Source organism: Lepidochelys olivacea (genome assembly GCF_965140295.1).
Source record: "Lepidochelys olivacea isolate rLepOli2 genome assembly, chromosome: 11".
NCBI classification, from domain to species: Eukaryota; Metazoa; Chordata; order Testudines; family Cheloniidae; genus Lepidochelys; species Lepidochelys olivacea.
Genome location: NC_140421.1, coordinates 56435959 through 56456121, shown reverse-complemented (window position 1 = coordinate 56456121; position 20163 = coordinate 56435959). Strand labels below are relative to the sequence as shown.

Below are 20163 nucleotides of genomic sequence, written 5' to 3'. Positions count from 1 at the left end.
CTTGGAATGCAGAGGGGGTGCAGGAGGGGTGGAGCAGGGGGCTTAGGTCAGGGGGTTGGGTTGCGGGATGCAGGAGGAGTTCAGGGTGCAGGCTCCGGCCTGACGCCGCTTACCTTGAGCAGCTTCAGGGTGGCAGCGGTGAGCAGTGGGGCTAACAGGCAGGCTCCCTGCCTGTCCTGGCCCCACGCCACTCCTGGAAGCGGCTGGCACTACATCCCTGCGGCCTCCGGGAGAGGGGGGACAGAGGTCTCTGTGCACTGCCTTTGCCTGAGGGTACCTCCACCGAAGCTCCCATCGGCCGCAGTTCCCTGTTCCAACTTTGTCCCTGTGGATCCCACACTTCCAGGCGGTTTATGCTAGTGTCAGAGGCTCACTGCGACCCTCTATGTAGCCCTTCTCTTTCTAGGCCCAGGGTTACAATCTACTGAGCCCTTTTCATCATTAGCCAGCAAGGAGGTTGGTGACAGAACTCCCACAGTCTCTGGCCCCAGGGTTCGTGATGATGTGGTGATATGTCCCGATTGTGCAACCTGGCTTTGTTAAGAATACGTCTTGATATTGGGCGATCATCTCAGTTACCTCTTTCTTCTGGGCTGTCGTTAGATTGGGAGACACCCTCACCTGTTCCCTGAGTGCAGGTCTTCTCGAACCACTGTGCACACCTCTCGGGCATGCCAGGGTTTCAGAAGGTTGACATGGTATATCTGCTCCAGTTTTCAACGTCCCTGTTGTCGCACCTTGTAATTTACTTCCCCTACGGGTTCAACTATTTTGTAGGGCCCTGGCCACTGGGCCAACAGCTTACTTTCAGCGGTGGCTACCAGTATCATTACTTGGTCGTCGGATTGAAACTGTTGAACCTTGGCTTGACGGTTGTAGTAGGTTTGCTGGGCCTCTTGGGCCTTCTCTAGGTGCTATGTGTCCTTCATCCGTAACACATGCTCTGTTACGTTCTTCCCCTCACTGTGTTCTCCTCCCAAATCTCCTTGGCTACGTCTAGGATGCCTCGGGGGTTGTGTCCATACAACAGCTCAAAGGGGGAAAATCCGGTAGAAGCTTGGGGGACCTGACGGATGACAAACATGAGGTACAGTAGTAGGTTGTCCCAATCTTTCCCATCCTTGCTTACCACCTTTCTTATCATGACCTTGAGGGTCTGGTTAAATCTTTCCACTGGACCATCGGTTTGTGGGTGGTAAACCGAGGTCCGCAGTGTCTGGACATGGAGCAGGGAACACAGGTCCTTCATCAGCTTGGACATGAACGGTGTTCCCTGGTCTGAGAGGATGTCTTTTGGTAGCCCTACCGGGGCAAAGATTGCCACTAGTTCTTTGGCAATGCTCTTGGAGGCTGTGTTTCATAAGGAGACAGCTTCTGGGTACCTGGTTGCATAGTCTAGGATGACAAGCACATACTCTGAGGGATCTGTCTCCGACCTCTCGGCCGGTTCCATGAGGTTGGGGTTGGAACCAGTCTCTGACCCCTCCTCCATCTCAGGGCCCTCCCCTTCGGTTGCCTGTGTACGTCAGTCTACACAGGTGGCCCTCTGTCCCTGTAGCAGAAGGCCTTGGCTGGCCTTTTTTCTCTCTTGGTCTTCCTGCCTTTCCCCGGGACAGGGAATAGTTCCTGGGACATTTCTGTGAAAAATGGGAGGTGACATTCTGCCGTGGAAGCCTCCCGAAGTTTGGGGAGCTCCTCTCCCTCCAATCCCTCTGGTGGGAGCAAGTTTTCAAACCTGGGGAAATCTCTACCTATGAGCATGGGGTATGGGAAGTTTGGGACTACCCCTGCTTTCACCCCGGTGGCATTTCCCTGAATTTCAATTTTCACTGGTATGATGGGGTAGTAACTAACAGTCCTATGGATACAGGTTACCCCTGTATGCTTAGTCTGCATTAACTGGGTGTTCTTCACTAGTTTACCCAAAATTAGGGTGATAGTACTCCCTGAGTCTATGAGTACCATGGTTTCTACCCCATCCAAATTTACCTGCCTTGTATATTTATGTGGGTTGACTGCGACCCCTCCCTTGTTTCAGTTTGAACCCCTGTCTCACTGCACCCCCCAATGCTATTATAGCCCGCCCCAGTGCAGCTAGAGGAGCCGGAATCCCATCCTGTGTTGGTGACTGAATCCCCCAAGTCCTTGATAGCCCCCCCCCGCATCCATCCCCCCCTTCTGGCGCCCTCCTCCCCTGCCTGTAGCCTAGCCAGGAGGAGTGGTCGACCTGCTTCCCCTTTCCCTACTACCCTCCCCCCGGTGTTTCTTCTCCATCCCTGCTCATTATGGCAGGGGACAAGGTGGGTGAGACCCCTCGGGCAGCCCCCACTGCCCCTCCTCCACCTGCCCCCCCCATCCCCTGTGGCTCCCACCTCAACCGCCGCTGCCAAACCACCAGCTACCGCCCCCGCTGGGGCACCAGCAGCGGTGGACAACGGGGTGAACTCCACTACTGCCATGTCCCTTGCCCCTTCCGATTCTGGGGGAGCCCCCCAGCCGGCGCGAAAGGCCAGGGAGAAAAGAAGGGTAAGGGCCCCACCAAGAAGGCTAGGCCCTCCATGGCAGGGACTGCCCCGTCTGTCACAGCCTTGCCACCGGCCACGGCGTCCCTTCCTGTTGCTCCATCCACCAGCTCTGTGGGTGCCCCTCTCCCGGCCCCCAGGGCATATGCCCAGGTGGCAGTGGCTCCCCCGCCTGCTGCTACATCATCTCTCCTGGCCACCGCCTCTGCTATCATCTCGGGCAGCTGGGGTCCCTTCCCCACCTTGACGAGGAAGCACGGTGTCTGTTGCCTCCACGTGCTCGCCTCGCCCCACATGGAGATCTACATGTGGGTGTTGGCGAGGGTGGTGGGGCCTACGGCTGTCGTGGCAGCCTCCAAAATGTATGGGAAAGTGGTCTTCTTCCTGGCATTGGAGGCTGCCACCCAGGAGGCGGTGGGGGGGTCTGGAGACGCTGGAGGACCTGGGTGTCCCGTTGGTCCTGACCTCCGTCCCTCCGTTTCTCCCTAATGCTGCCCTATTATCCGCCCTCTCTGCCCTAGGGAAACCGCTGTCAGTTGTCAGCCCTCTCTCCCTGGGCTGCAAAGATCCCGCCCTCTGTCACGTCCTCTTGTTCTGCTGGCAGGTGCAGCTTCAACTGCTGCCGGTGGCATGTGATGGAGAGGTGCTCGAGGGGTCCTTTCTGATCCCCTACCAGGGGGCCTGCTACTGGGTGCATTACTCTATGGGGGAGGCCTGATGCTACTGCTGCCAGGCGAGGGGGCACGTCTGGAGGGACTGCCCCTTGGCCCGGCACGGAGGAGCGTCCGGGACCCCCAAGCCCTGGCAGGGCACTGGCCCTGTCATCTCCGGTGCCCCTGGCTGCCTGGCGCCTGGAGCCACCCCTCCTCCTTCCCAGCCCACCACTGCTTCTGCTTGGGCCCTGGGGATACATCCCCCAGTGCGCCCAGACAACTGGGAGAGCCCCGCCACCACTGCATGCAGCCTGGCGGGGCCTATGGAGGAGGGTGTGGCGGGATTACCGCCGGGCGTGGGAGGGGGCCTGCCCCAGGGGGAATCTTCCCTCCCTCGTGCTGCCCCACCACTACCTCCCCGTGTTTCCATGCCATCGCCCTTGCCCCCTGACCCCTTCTGGCCAGCCCACAGATGATGCCATGGAGGGCTGAGTCCAAATACAGGGGAAGCAGGGCAAGTGGAAGGCTCGAGCTCTGCTCCTTCCATCTGATGCGGAGGCCCCCTGAAAGACCAGGAATGGGGCCACCGACATCAAGCCTTCTGCCTTGCCCCCGGGTGCATCCCATCTGCTAGAGCTGGCTGGGGATGGCGTGGCAGCAATGGAGGGGAGCACTGACACGCTTCCGCAGTCCCTACCTGGGGGGCCCCCCCGATGGAACCCCTCCTGCCCCCTTGCCACCTGAACTCCCTGCATGCTCCGAGGCATTCGTGGTCCCCTGTCCTGAGCAGTTGGAACGGGAGGTCTTAGAGCTAGAGGCACCACCAGACCCGAGGATCCATTCCTATGTGGAGCATGCCAGGAGAAGCGGAAGGAGCTCCGGGCCCTCGAGGACCATCGGGCCTGGGGTGCCTTTGTTCAATCCCGCATTCGCCTCCTTCGGGAGATGAATCATGGCTCTCACTTCTTCTATGCCCTGGAGAAAAAAAGGGGGGCTGTCATAAATATGGCTTGGTGGTCGGGGACAGGTGGCAGGCGAACTCCCTCCCACCTGTGCTTCAGGCCACCGGTGGAGTGCGGGTCCGCTGCTCTATCTTGGCATTTACTTTTCTGCCACGCATTCGTCTCCGCTGGAGAACTGGAAAGGTTTAGAGGGCAGGGTGGTAGAGCGGCTCCGGAGATGGGCAGGACTACTCCAGTGCTTCTCCCTCCGAGGGAGGGCACTGGTGTCTGGTGTTCAATCAGCTAGTCCTGTCCATGCTCTGGCTCCAGCTCAACACCCTGGTCCCAGTCCTGGTTTTCCTGGCCAACCTCCAGAAGTTGGTTCTGGAGTTCTTCTGGCCAGGACTCTACTGGGTCACCTGCCCCTGGAGGAGGGAGGACAGGGCCTGAAGTGCCTGCGCACCCAGGTCCACGTCTTACTCCTCCAGGCCCTGCAGAGACTCTTTTATGGTGCAGGTAGTCCGGCAAGGAGCGTACTTGCGCATGCCTTCCTGCACCACTTCAGAGGGCTCTGATACGACTGGTAGCTCCTTTATCTCCATCCGAGGGGTCTTCTGCGAAACCTCTCTGGGCTGCCAGTCTTCTACCAGGGACTCCTCCGAACCTGGAAACTGGTTTCGGCCACCAGGTCAGTGGCGACCGCCAAGGGGGCGGATCTCCTCGTGGAGCCCCTGCTACACAACCCCCAGCTCCATGTGCAGGGGCGGAGTCCCCCTTGGTGCGCCAGAGGTTGGTCCGGGCAGAAGTCACCAGAGTCGGAGACCTCCTGGACTACGACTGGGGAGACTGGCTGGATCCTCTGACGCTCACTCAGTGCATGGGGCTCTCCAGATCTTGTACTCCCCGACGCGTACTTCAGGAGGTGAGGGCCGCTTTACCGCCCACCCACTTCCTGGATACCAACAGGACTACTCCGCCGTACTCAACTGGCCTGGGTCTGTCACACTATTTGTGATGAAAAAGGAGAGAAACTATAAAGCAGAATAAGAACTTTCTTTCTTGATAATTTTCTTTCTATTAGCAGCTTCCTTTCTCAACCATCTCACCCTGGTAGCTGGTAAATGACTGGAATACAAATTGAAAATTTTCTTGAAAGAGAGACTTACATGCATAATTGCTTTAAGGCTAGTCAATATAAATTTAAGTTGTGTTTTTAATGCTAATAAAAAACTGGAATATTTCTACATCTTTGGAAGAACTATTCTGATTGGCTTGAATTGATGATTTAATTGGTGAATTAGAAGGGAAGCTGCTAATAGAAAATGATCAGGTAAGGAATTTGTCATTCTGAAGTCCCGACCCAAACTTAGTTGCTTCAGCATTTTATTTGTATTTATTTATTTATTTTATTTATATATTTTTAAATTATTTATTATAATATTAGACAAGGATAGAATTGGCCATATTATGTGGTTATAGTTAAATTCTAGAACTGACATCATATTTTGTTACTGTTTCATTTTTGATATTCTCATAGATATGAGTGAAGCCTCTCATAGATATGATGAGTGTGCTCTTTTGTTTTGCTTAGAGCAGTGATCCCCAAACTGTGCGGTGGACCCCTCTAAGGGGCATGGAGAAACTTTGGGAAGGTCTAGTGGGGCCCTGCTCTGCCCCCAAACCAGCTCTGACTCCAATCCTGTTCAGCCCCCAGTTCTGCTCTGCCTCCAGGCCCAGCTCCACCTCCAGGCCAGATCTGTCCCCCGTCCCACTCCACCCCGCCCCCACTTTACTCCCAGCCCCAGCTCCACTCCTCCCCAGCTCTGCTCTCATTCCCTCTCTAACCCCAGCCCAGCTCTGCCTTCAGCCCAAGCTCTGCTGCTGAGGAAGCCTTGGCTGTGTTGTAATGGGGCGGGGAGGGGGTGTGTGCAGACAGATTCTGTTAATGATAAGGGGGCATGACTGGAAAAGTTTGAACACCGCTGGCTTAGATGAACTTAAAAGCCTGGGTTGACTGACTTACTACAGTGTTCCCCAACTCTCTCTTTGGGAAATTTTAAAAAAAGCATGACATGGTTAAGTTATAATCCAATACAGACTGCTTGTCAGAAAGGAGGGGAGCTGTAACATAAATCCTTTCAGAAAGAGTTGGCTTTCCTTTGAAACAGTATAATAAAAATTCCCAGATTTTGCAGTTCACAGAGGGAACATAACCAATGAAAGATATGTCTTCTCCATAGGGGGAGGGCTGTTAAAACACTTAAACATGAATGAATGAATTCCTGACTCCTGATTCATAAAGATGTCCTGAAATTGATACTGTTGTGCTGCTTTTGGAATGAGGAATAGCGTTCACTTCCAGAAAGAATTAAGACAGAATTTTTCCCAGAGGAAGCACAGTGCGATGCATGTTTTCTATATTATCAGGTTCTAGCGTGACTGTGCTCAGACAAACTGATGGGAGTTGTCACTTTTGGTTGCCATGCATTCCTATGGAACAGTGGTTTCTTATCACTTCAGAACTATAAGATACATGTAGGATAAAATGTTAAATCATGCCAGAGACAGAAGAAAAGGATCAACTTCAGTTAACCAGAAATAAAATTAGAGCTCCTTATATGCTTTAAATAACAATAGTGCTTAGCACTTACGTAGTGATTTTCATCTGTTGATCTCAAAACACTTTACAAAGGAAGGCATCATTATTCCCATTTTAGAGATGGGGAAACTGGGGCACAACGAGGTGAAGGGACTTGTCCAAGACCACACAGTTGGTGTGGAAATAGAACCCAGATCATCCAACTCACAATCTAGTGCCACATTCACTGGACAGTACTGCCATTCTTTACATTTCATTTATCAGGATATTGTTTAGTTACAAAATTTGACCTCCAGCTCCTTATCATACAGTTAGGGTATTTTTCTTTAAAATATTTTCAGATCATCTTTAAAGTTCAGTTTGCACAGATTAGTTCTTGTCCTTCTTGGCCCCAGTACTAGGAGTTTTACGATGTAATTATATAAAATAGGAGAAACCAAAATAAAATAGATGACACTATAAATTAAACTCTGTATAAATTAAATACATTTTATTTTTGTGTATCTAGGGGCTGATGGAGGAAAACAAGGTTCAGATCACTGTTATAAATCCCAAGTCTATAACCATGGGGCAGCTGTATGGACAATTTGATCCAGTCTCACATGAATGGTCGGATGGCATCCTGGCAGTGAGCTTTAGATCATTTGCTTCTTCCTTGGTATACACAAGATTAATGTATTTTGTGATCTATGTAAAAATAATTCTATGATAGACATACAATATTGATGTGTAGGGGCTTGATTGTGCCTTGTATGCACAACTTGTAATGAGACAACTATTGCAACACACCTTTATGGCAGCCTAGTACACCCTGAGCAGTCAGACATGGACCTGTGACCTCATTGATCACGCTGGAAGGAGCAGTTTGTGCTCCCCTGACTGTAAGAACTGAGTGCAAGGACTGCAATTTGTCCTGGTTCTGCACATTCCTAGCAAGTATTTCTTGTGCTCCTTCTGTAGTACTCCTGTGGGAGGCTCCTTGCATCATTTCCCTTAGTGCACACCTGTGTAGCGATTAGGAGGAAACTGTTCCTAAAGAGTAACTCTGATGTTTAGGAATGTTAATAGATGTTTTATATGGTCATTTGTATTCCAAAGAATATTTAAGTCTTATACATGGTATCCCTGCCCCTACACTACTGAAGTAAATGAGAGTGTTGCTATTGACTCAGTGGAAACAGCTTCATGATCTTTGCCTTGACTACAATGAGAGGTGGATCAGGCACATGAAGAGCAGGTTACCTCAGATATCTGCCCTATTAGCTTCTGATCCTGTATAAACTTAAGCACATCAGAAGCACATTAGTAACTTACTGAAGTTGATGGAACTGCTCACGTGAGTCAGTTACACACGTGTAAGTGTTTGTAGAAGTGGGCCCTTTGTACTTCCCAATACTTCCCATGGGAAATACCCTGAATACTGCTGATGGTTATTTACACATGTTGTGTAGTATCTTACTATGGGCAGGATTCTGCACACTTAGTCATATTGAATATACCTTACTCCTCAAGTACACACAGGTGTCAATGGGACTAAGACTGGAATCTTCTTACTCATGCTGAGTAGGAACATACTCTATTAGTAGTCCAATTGATTTCAAGATGCTGCTCATCATGAACAAAAATATCAGAATCTGTATCAGTGATACTACTTGAGGAATAATATACTGTGCAGCCTGCGTAAGAGTGGCAGAATGTGGCCTACAGATAGCAAGCTTTTAAGGATCACCATAGTATATGTTTATAAGAGTTTTAAGACTAGATAATATTCATATGTTTTGTTCATTTTCCAAAAATAAATTCTGAATGTAACAGCCTTGCTCTCAGCACATTTTCAGAGAAATATGATTTATGGAAATATATTAGATCTAAAATATTCCGAATTTACTTGGCTAAATATTCTTTTGAAATATTTTCTGTAAACCAGACACCAGACAGGAAATGGTTGATTTTTGATGGACCAGTAGATGCAGTATGGATTGAGAATATGAATACTGTGCTGGATGATAACAAGAAACTATGTCTCATGAGTGGAGAGATCATTCAGATGTCACAGCAAATGAGTCTTATTTTTGAACCAATGGATTTAGAAGTTGCTTCCCCTGCTACTGTAAGTATCCATTTTTGAAAGAGTGGTTATCAAATATAGTCTATTATTCTGAAGCTTCGTGGCAAGTTAATATTGTGAAGGAGCTTCTTTTCCAATTTCTTTGCATTTACAATGTCCTATGTGACAGTTTGTGTTTATGCAACTTTAAAAAACAAAAACATGTTGTAGTCATTACTCTTAAATTGTTGATAATGACAAAGAATGTTATCTGAGATAAGTTATGTACGTCCCTTAAAGCATACCTAGAGCATTCAGGCCCTTTTGAATTTCTGACAAGGAAAAAGAAACAGCCTTGAAGCAAATCTTTAAATTAACCACCAGGCAAATTCTGGTAAAACCAAAGATCAATGGACCTCTGGCTCACTATCTAACTGCACCTGCCAGATGGATAGCAGGGGAAGGTGTGAGCTTCCTTCTCAGGGCAGTCTGCAAGTGCAATCAGCTGTAACTTGTATAATATTGGAAGCACAACAGGATATCTGGAATAATCAGGAACGTTGTTGATCTTTTATTCAATTTTAAGTCAATGAGAGGGCAGGCTGGGTACTACTAGTTGTCGACTTATGCTCTGCTGTAACTTGATTATTGTGGTCTAAATCAGTTGAAGAAGAGAATACTCCCACTTTCCCCACCAGGCCAGTCACTGGTGAAGTTGTGTTTGAATTTTTCCTCAGAGTTCACCAAAGCACACTCTGACAAGATAAGGGGTATGTATGTATCTTTATGTTCAGCATAGTATAATTGTCTCCAATTTCTAATGACCTCAGAATCTGGATAGGACAACATTTAATATTGTTTAAGGCTCTTTTTAGCAGGAAAAACTACAGCGATCACACAAGGTAACAGATATCCTTTTTTTTTTTAAAATAGGTTTCTAGATGTGGCATGATCTACATGGAGCCTCACACGTTAGGCTGGAGACCACTGATGGTGTCTTGGCTAAATCTAATGCCACCTGGAGTCAGCTCTATGCATAAAGAATTTATAGTAGGCTTGTTTGACAGAATGGTTCCACTTACTATTGAGTTCATTAGAAAATGTACAAAGGTAGGATAAAGAATGCTTTTATGAGAAGCAAAACAAATTTGAGTGTATAGATTAGATCATGTATATTAGAAATTCTGTCCTGTGAATGGTTTTTTTCATTTATATTTTTATTTTGCTCTAGTACATGTTTTTGGCACATAAACCATAGAGGATTACTGTCATGTCTGTATGAAGTAATAAATAAATGTACACTGGATTCTTTTCAGTTAGTTAAATACACGTGCCATAGAGAACATTTCTGTTATTTCAGGAATTGTCTCCTACTTCAGACACAAACTTAGTTCGATCCTTGATGAATCTCATGGACTGCATGATGGATGAGTTTGCTGATGAGGCCAAAATTAAAGCCATGAGTGAACGTGATGTTTTCTCTTGGCTTGAGGTAGGCAACATTCATCTTTTTAACACATGGAATGGTAAGTCCCAAATTGGACTTCACAGCCAGGAATGGACCCATAAACAATAAAATCAACAATCTTTGGTCATCACAATAAACATCCTATAAATTCTGTCTGGGAAAAATTGTTACCTTCTTATTAGGTACTTTTTTAATTAACACACAGTTTAGTCTTTCATGTCTGATTTACTGAAATAAATTGTTAATAAGTTTTGTAGCATCTGGCTCTATACTTGGGTGCTTGCCACAGTCCCAGTCAGACTCCTTGTAGTAAGGGCAGGTAGATGGGGAGTTGCCAGACTTGCAGTTCCCATCCTTTGCCTTGTGGTAGGCCATATTTAGGTTTTTAATGTGATCCCTGCACTGTACAATGGTCCGCTTGATCCTCACCTCAGCAAACCTCTTTGAGATGTTTTTATACCAATGATACAATGCTGGAGGATTCTCTGCTCCTTGAAGTCTTTAAACTATGATTTGAGGACTTCAATAGCACAGATATAGGTGTGAGGTTTTTTGCAGGAGTGGGTGAAATTCTGTGGCCTGCGTTGTGCAGGAGGTCAGACTAGATGATCATAATGGTCCCTTCTGACCTAAATATCTATGAATTTATGATTTTGAGTACATCTCCCAAACTCATGTTCTTTGCTTAGTCACACCAGAGGTTAACCAGAACCCTGGTATGATCTTCTGGCCAGCTAGCAGCAAGCTGAGATGGAAGTTTCTAGGACTGTTTGGCTGAGGTGAGCTGAATACTGCAGAAATAGAGCAGACCATGTGGAATGAAGGGTTAAACACTGATCAGGTGTATATAAAGCAGCAGATAGCTTACAGTGTATGGGAGACAAGTGGGAAGTGAATAGGTAGAAGGGCAGGAAAATGCAGGCCAAGATCTGTGGCCTTGGAGGACTATCAAAAGCTGAGCTTTGCTTTCCAGACATTAGCTTAATCTTGAATTTCAAAGTTTGTGTTCAGAGTCTACCTTAAAGCAAAATCTGGGCTGTAACCTATGCCCCAGTTCAAAGCACATGTGAGCCTAGGCATAAGGGTTTTGTATGAAGACGGTTTGGGTGGGGTTGGGAGGGGAGTTGGCTACAACCCAGGTGTGAGCCCAGGATAAGCCTGCAATGTAGACATAATTACTGGTTTAGCTTTCTCTCCTTTCCTTGTAATTTCTTGGCTTTTAAAGCCAATTGTTACACATTAGTGAGCAGTTCACTCTTTCTCCCTTTTCTTTCTCTGGAACCAAAAGTTTGGAGATTTAAACAGAAAGAAGTATATAAAATAACAAGGGGATCTTTCCTGGAATAGGACCATCTGCTGCACTTCTTTCTTCTGCTTTGGTGGTGGAGGCAGAGAAAGTAGAACCTTGCAAGCATTCTTTGGGATGAGTGGGTATAATACTCATATGGACAGTACAGAAAGGAGACACCACCCCTCAATCCCAAATCCTGCTAACAAACCTACATCACCACTATCTACCACAGTGTCTTTTCCATGCTTTCAGTACATTCTAAATATAACTGCAGGTTGATATTGTATCTATAAGTAGATAAGAACCTGTTCATATACTATTCAGTTCTGTGCTTCACTGTGCAGTGAATATTACTAATTCTCTACCTCCAAACACATGGATTGTACAGTAGCAATTTTGCAAGATACAAATTGTTTTGATTATGATGCTGGACACTATTAGTGAAGATTTTGGCATGAGGTCCTTCCTAGCCATAGAGCTTCATTTGTTGCTTACACAGATGCAGTTGTTATAGTAGACAAAGGGTAAAACCCTCAGCTGATATAAATCAACATAGTTCCATTAACTTCAAAGGAGTTATGCTGATTTATGACAGCTGAGGATGTGGCCCGTAGTTCACACATTTTTTTTTGTGGTCATGCTGATGAATCTTTTGAAAACGTTTTAACTTATCATTTACTGTTCATTACCAATTAGTTTGAACAGTAACTCCAGTTTCCCAGTGTGATATCAATATTACGCCATAGTAATTAGAGATGGTTGAAATGTTTTTACTGAAACTTTTTTACAACAAATAATGCCTTTTGACAAAATGGAAATTGTAATGAGAAAATTTCTGTCCTTGTCAAAATTTGTCAGGTTTTCATGGAAAAATCAAAATAAAAAAAGTGAAAGGGTTTTTTCCAAAATCCAAAAAAATTTGATGAAAATTTGAAATTTTTCACAAAAAATAAAATATATTTTTTAACCAGCTGTAATGGTAACTTATTTTTGACAGTATATTCATAAGGGTGTTTTTGTCCACCTGATGATAGATATAGATTGATCCTTGAATGTGAGCTTAACTAACCAACAAAAGAATTTTCATTATACATAGGGTGGTCTTATATTGAAAATAAAACTTGAAAAAATGTTTTCCCTGCTTTCAGGTAAATCTATAGTGCCTGGTGCTGATGCAGGACAGAAGTGTAACATTCTCCTATTCAGGGATCTTCTTCACCAAGGATGTTTCCAGTGGGGCTTTACCCTGCTCTCCAGCCCCTTTGCACCTGCTGAAAGCCCAATCTTGCAAACAATTATGCCTACTCTTGACTTTACTGCTGTGAGTAGTTCTATTGATTTAAATCATGGGAGTAAAGTTAAGCATATCTCTAAGTGTTTGCAGGATTGGGGCCTTAGTTGATGCAAAGGGGAAGTAAGGCAATGATGAATAGGGCCCATAGAAGGTCATCTCGTGAAATATTGATATTGTATTATTTATTTAACAATGTAAGCTCATTGAGTCAGAAGGCTAAGCTCCTTTATTTTCTGTTGAGCTGTTGGTGTTTAGCAAATAAAGAAATTAATTGCTGTTTTAAAAGAACAAACCAATGAATAAATAAGATCACATGTTGCATTCCTATAAAAGGCTTTCTCAAGTACTGGAAAGCACAAGAGAACACAGATTGAGCTGTCATATCTGTGTAATATATTCCTTGTCATATTTCATTACTTCTATAATATTTTTATTATATGTTTAATTTATATGTTAAGACATTTGGCCCAATCGGCTCTTACTGCAATCAATGGCAAAGGTCTCATTGATTTCAGTGAGCAAAGGATAGGCATATTGTAGTACACAGCTACTGAAGAGCTACTTTATATTCTCCCTGCCCCCACTCCAGGGTATTTTCCTGTTTTCACTGATCTGGTCTGTAGGAGCTAGCTGTAAGGAGGATGATCGACTAAAATTTGACAAGATCGTGCGAGAACTACTTGGTGGACCAATTAGTGAGGAAACAAGAGAAAAATATAAATTGCTGAGTGGTATTGATCAACTATCATCAAAGAACTTCACAGTTCCGTTTCCTACAGAAGGAACAATTTATGAATATCGGTTTGTCAAAAAGGTGAGGATTACAAAACAAAATGGGGACGCCCATTCTTAAGTAATCTTTGTTTAAGACTATATGGTATCATTTCTGTTGCACAGATTCTCTCATTCATTATGAATGGGTAACAATACCTCCTACCTGTGAAATTCAGAGGCATTCCATTGTTGTTGCTCCAGGACTAAGCTCTGCCCATCAACTCAGGTCACCAGAATTTCTACTTCTGGTGGTGGAACCAATTGACAGTTCAGTTTCTACCAACCACTTGGTTTTATAATTTTTTAATTTTAATTAATTTTCTTGCAGTAATGGCTTCATTTCAGTTCCTGAATCTTTGCTGCCACTCATCAGCTGAGGAAGCACTGGAATATTGAGGCTCTAACCCTCTGATTTCTCCAATACAGCACTGCTCGAGTGGGGTCTCTCTGCTCCTCATCCCAGCAGAAGAGAAGCCATGCAAACATTGAACCAAGTCCTTGAGGTGCTATAGATAGCTTTTTGGGAACCTCAAAGGGTGAGCTATGCCCTGCTACTGCAAGCTACTGATCTTCGCTCTGCCAGGGCATGGGGCTTGTGAGGATGAACTATGCTGTGCTGCCAAAAGCCACCAACCTTTTCGAGGGTTTTGAGTTGGAAAGCTGGGCTTAGGGCCTCAACCTCCCACCCAAAAGCATGATTCCACCATGGGAAGTCTCAACAAGGGCCTCAGATATAGCCATTCAGAGCAAAGGTTTTTCATATACTTGGTAAGGGAACCCTGCTTGGTGGCAAGCAAGTGGTGGCTCATTATCTAGGGAGTAAGAAGAATGAGGAATACCTGTGGCACCAAGTACTCCTTGTTCTTTTTGCTGATACAGACTAACACGGCTACCACTCTGAAACCTGTCACCATCTAGGGAGTATGATCCTTGCTTGGAGTGAGATGTCTTGGATTCTGCGTTGGTAAAATCATTGATGTGATTTGTGACCAGAGCAATGGCTTCTAATAATTAATAGCTATAAGAAAGCTGTGCTACACCCATGAATAGCAATCAGGCATCCTAAACAGATATCTTGTGCATCCAAATGTGCAGGGGAGCAGTTTGGGGAAACAGAGAAATTAGGAGCTGAGACAGCAGGAAGCCTCAACTCTCACCATGAAAGCCAGCATAGGAATCCTTTGGTAACTATTAACTCCAAGGGTTAGCATTACCCTAACCCAAGGAAAAAATCTGGAGAAGAAGCTTCCAAAGAAACCCATATTAAGTTTTCCTTCAAACCAACAAATTTTTCAGCATTACAAAGACAAAGCATTTGTATCTGAGAGCTCACAGTTCCTGTACAAGACTTTTCCTTTTGCTCTATCTTCTGCATCCAGAGTCTTAAGAAAAGGTTCTTAGTTGTTACATCAAGGCTTAGGTCACAAGTTGTGCATATGTACATGTTAATAGATAATGTCAGTTAGTGCCATGTGATCAGAGAAACAGGCCCATTCATAATTTTTCAGTGTATAGCTCCAGAAACCATTCCATTCCAGGTAAATTCTTCCTTCCACAATTATTGGAAAATAGTTCTCCCATCAATCTGTACTGTTGACCCTTTTCTACTTGAGCAGCAAGTCATAGTTTGGAAGAGAAATTGGTGATAGATATTTTTGATGCAGTTTTATTTGTTTACAAAGAATGTACAAAGTTCTGTGTGTCTGAACCAAATAGCAGAAAATAGCTTCTTTTGCTCACTACAGCAAGAGCACACTTTTCAGCCTACACTGTAACCCAAAAAACCTTTCCCCAGGTTTCTTCCAGGATAAGCCACATATTTCAGCTGTTCCTTCAGGTGTCTCTTTCAGTCTGTTTTCAGTTTCTGTATATTCTCTCCCCACCTCCACCATATAACCACCTGGTCTCAATAGCCAACTGAACCCTTTGCCTAGCTGGTGCTAGTTTCTGGGAAGACTCTGTTAGGCTTTGTTTTAGGCTTGGCCCCTTAACTGTCTCTTACCATTGACTTAAATGGTGGATGCATCAGTTTAAAGAGGTTTTAGCTCAAGCCATATCAAGGTTTCATCCAGCTCATAAGAGTAGCAATCCTTACTACCCCTTAAGAAGGTTGTGGCATAAATAATTATTCCTGGTGTTCTGAAGATATATCCCAAGTGTATGGAATACATTTGCCAGTTATACCCTGTTCAACTGATTCTGTCCAAAATGCCAGAACTTGAGGGCCTCAAAGTTTTTGCAGACAATCTGTTAAAATCGTGCACCAGTTGGCATGGTAAGCATCTGGGAACGCTGAAGGAGGAGTTAATGCTCCCTCTACAAGTTCCCCAGTGGTACTGTGCGGAAAAGTGTATAGACCTCACCTGGGAAAGGTTTGCAAAGTAGGTTCCGTTTCTCTGCAGAGGCATCGCTTGATAGAAAGGTGGTGTTCCGTGGCTTCCCCAATAATTCCTTAAATTGCAAATATCTTGCTCTCTATGGGGGTAATTCGTATTTCTGTCTATTATTCTACTCTGATAGTAATTAAAACTCTGCTTATCCTTTTTTTGTCTGTTTGTATGATTCACTACTTACTACTTTCCTTCAGTGATGAATGAGGAGAGAAGTTGTGCAGCAGAATGAGAAATTTCTTACCTGATCATTTTCTTTCTGTTAGCAACTTCTCTCTATTCATCTCACTCCAGTAGTCTGGTAAATGTCAGGAATATACTTTGTTAACATTGAAATCTTTCTCTAAAGGGAGACTTACACACAATAATTTCCTTAAGGCTAGTCAATAATTACAAATTGTTGTCATAATGACAATAATTGGTTACTGGAGTATTTCTGCACCTTTAACGAAGTCTTCTGGTGGCTTGAGATGAAGGGTGGGTCTTAGTCCTGGAGACTCCAGCCACATTCTACTCTGAGTTCCACAGAGAGGTATTACATATTAGTGATGAATTAGGAGAGAAGCTTCTAAAAGAGAGAAAATTATCAGGTAAGAAATTTATTATTTTATTTTTTCTAGTGATAAATTGGTCTGAAAAGTTCCAGTAACTGTTTATTTTCTTTAGGACAAAATCTTTATCTTGATGTCTTTGCTCATATAAGCAACAGCTGGTTCTCTGTATTTTTAAGTACTCTGAATTGAAAGCACAAAATTGGTTAAGTGTAGTCCAATTTTTGATACTGAAACAAACATGAAAATAACAACTTTTAGTAGTGATTATCCTTTAAGTGTTTATGTATAATACAATCCACCATATTAATACAGAGCTTTTTGGTTTTATTGCTTACTATTAAATGTTTGAATATTCATATAATTTAAAACAGGGAGCAGGATTATGGGAACCCTGGGTGGAAACACTCAAATCAGCTCCTCCCATATCTCGAGATATGATGTTTAATGAAATCATTGTTCCAACTCTGGATACTATTCGATACTCTGCGCTAATGGAGTTGCTGACAGTGCATCAAAAACCTTCCATATTTGTGGGGCCAACAGGAACTGGAAAGAGTATCTATATTATTGTAAGTGGGTTTTTTGAAATTATATGGTTTAAAATGTGTATGGTGAAGACTAAACTGCCAAAATTGTGGATAAAATCAAATCAAGAAACAAATTACTGGATATTAAGATGTGAAATTATGGCTAATATTAGTTTTATTTATTAAACATGTAGATCAGAGAAGTTCACCAGTTTTTATTAAGGTCAAGTAACAGTACTGTGTTCATCCTGTGTAACTGTGAGGGGGAAAAGGAAAATCTTTTGCTCCTCATACATGATACACAGCTTGGCTTTTGCTGCTTTTAAAGTTTGGTGTTCACCCCTAATGGCAGTGAGATAAATAATAATGATATGGTGTGAATCCAGTATATAAAAATATAATTTGTTGAATTATACTTGTATGTTTTGCAAAATATTTCTGAGCAAAGAAATTCAGCCTTGGGGTTCTGCTAAAACACCACTTAGGCCCTGATTCAGAAAATCATCCCTATGCAGCAAAGAATGTAAGCACATGCATAATCTTAAATCCTGTCAACTTTAAAGTTAAGCAGATATTTAAGTGCTTTGTTGAACTGAGGCCTTAAGCTCTGGTGTCATGATTTATTGGCATCACCAGAACATGCTGATAAAACTTTAACTTTATATTATTGCTTCTGTTGTATTATTCTATTATAACTTTCCTGTGATTATTGTGATCACAAGATCCTTTAAAATTCCAGTGTATCATTGGTGCAACTGTGTAGACTTTACTAATTCACCAAGTAAAGTGAGTGTGCAGAGTAGACAGCAAATTCCATCTGACATGATTTTTGGGGCATTTAGGCTCACTTGAGGGAGCCAAAGAGAGCTTGACTGACAAAAACAGTTTATAATGATTTTGTTCCTTGTCAAAATAATCCTATGGATTACTTTTAGCAAATGGTCTATTATATAGTGCTTGATTATATCTCAGATTTCTTGATAAGTCTGTTTTCTGTTTATTGGAAGTATACAAGGTGGTAAAAACAAGATCTTTGTCTATCAGGACTTTGTTTATCAAAAATTTTATGTAACTGAGAGGCAAAATAGTGATACACACGTTGATTCTGCAATTAAACTCAAAATAGAGAATAAACATGGTTTCAAGAAAAAATATAAGGTCTTACAGTTGAACTGGTATAGTGTATTCAAATTTGAAGAGTCTGTCACTGTTTACTGTGGAAAATATCTACTGCAATATACATCATAATTTGTTTGGTATAAAGAGGAATTTTGTTTTAAACAAATTATCAGAATGCTTTACATTACTCTAAAATACACTATTATAATTGCTTTGGATAAATATAAAAATAGAATTATTTTCACTATAGTGTTGCTTACCTTTAGGAGTGCAAGTACTAAACAAAAATATCAAAGGATTACTTTTTCGCCAGCAAAGCTCCTTTGAGTTAAATTCAGTTAGCCGTTTACATGAAGTTAGAGAGAGACAAGATGGGTGAGGGGTAATATCTTTTATTGGACCAACTTTTGTTGATGAGAGAGACAACCTTGCCTCTCTCACCAACAGAAGTTGGTCTAGTAAAAGATATTACCTTACCCATCTTCTCTCTCTAATATCCTGGGACCAATATAGCTACAACTACATTGCATGAAGTTATAGATTCATTATCCAGGACATGTATCTTTATGATCTCAATCAAACCTCTATTAAAATTCTCTGAAGATTTATTGTTAACCTACAAACATTTCTCTCTCTCTCTCGTCCCCTCCCCCCACCATAATAGAAGTGTTGTTAATGCAATTAATCATTGTGCTAATGCTATCTGTGATTAGACCAACTCTTCACTGGAGTTATTCAGGAAAGTGGCTTTTTTCATTAGTGCTGATTCTGATTTTTATAAATTCACTTACTATTCATTAACAACATTGGAAAATTAAAATTACAATTAGGAATATAGCGGGCTTTGTTTAATTTAATTTTTATGTTGTCATATTGTTAAAATATTAGGAAAGTGTAAATGAATAATCAATGAAAGTCTCTGAAATACGGTTGCTGAAATTTTATTACTGGTGAAAATGGAAGTGTAATAGTGTTGTCTAGTGCTGACCTGTACAATACAGGCTTTTCCAAACAAATTTTGCTTATTTCTCTCATTCCTGACCTGCATCTATTTTGATGGACCTTCGCTGGGTAGAGACTGACAATCCTGCCAATGTATTGAGCTCTCAAAGGGTAAAATTCCCCTCATTTTGGGAGGCTCTGTTTAATGTTCTCTGCCCCACTTAAATCTCTTGAAACCCCTCCTCTTGTGGTAAGGGTGCATTGGTAAAATAGCCAGGAGAGGACTTCCCCCCCTTGCTCTGTAGAGGCGGAGTTCTGCACTGGTCCCAGAATAAGTACCGAAGGGGCCATTAGAGTGGGCTGGGAGAGGAGCTATTGGATGAATGGTTATTCAGATTAAGTAGTCCCAAACCTCTGAATTGGTGGCCACTGTTCCATCCCATAGGCCATAATTGCAGCAACAGATGGCCAATGATACAGCCCCTTGGTCCTATCTATGAATTATGTGGAGGTATATTCTGTCCTGGAATTACCTGGGGTGAAAGTCAATCTAATGGACTATGATGATATTGTGAAAGTCATGTTACAGGTATACAAATTAATACTAGAACTTGAGCATTCTGGAGGAGGAACAGCAGCAATTTTAACAAGCTGTGCCACATAGCTACATTGGACAAATTCATATTTGATTACTATATTTAGGATCTCTTTAGCCACATTGTTAATTAACTCAAAAGTAATCTCTTGTATTTTGCGCACACTACACTAAAATTGGCGCAGTAATATTTGACACTACATTTCATAGCTATTTTAAAAGATCACAAAAACAAAAGTATATGTGTAATTAAGAACATTCAGCTAGATTTATTAATTTAAAATACAAGTCTGTTTAATCTTTCGCAACCTGATAAAGGAAAAGTTTTTGAAATATTACATGCTTGCAGAAAATTTCTGATGTGATGCTAGAAGAGCAGAAATAAGATGGAATGTAGTAAACTGAAACACAGCATGCATGCAGTTGTCTAATCTTGTATAAAATCTC

General features: G+C 43.2%; 1 protein-coding gene across 1 annotated transcript in view; it reads left to right on the top strand.

The window, feature by feature from the left end:
- DNAH7 (dynein axonemal heavy chain 7) overlaps positions 1–20163 on the top strand; it is a 270571-nt gene that overhangs the window by 114544 nt on the left and 135864 nt on the right. Inside the window, exons 30-35 of the mRNA XM_084642935.1 lie at positions 7224–7373; positions 8643–8825; positions 9696–9872; positions 10123–10254; positions 13405–13629; positions 16905–17102. Coding sequence (XP_084499061.1) covers positions 7224–7373; positions 8643–8825; positions 9696–9872; positions 10123–10254; positions 13405–13629; positions 16905–17102 — 1065 coding nt within the window. The remainder of the gene's footprint in view (positions 1–7223; positions 7374–8642; positions 8826–9695; positions 9873–10122; positions 10255–13404; positions 13630–16904; positions 17103–20163) is intronic.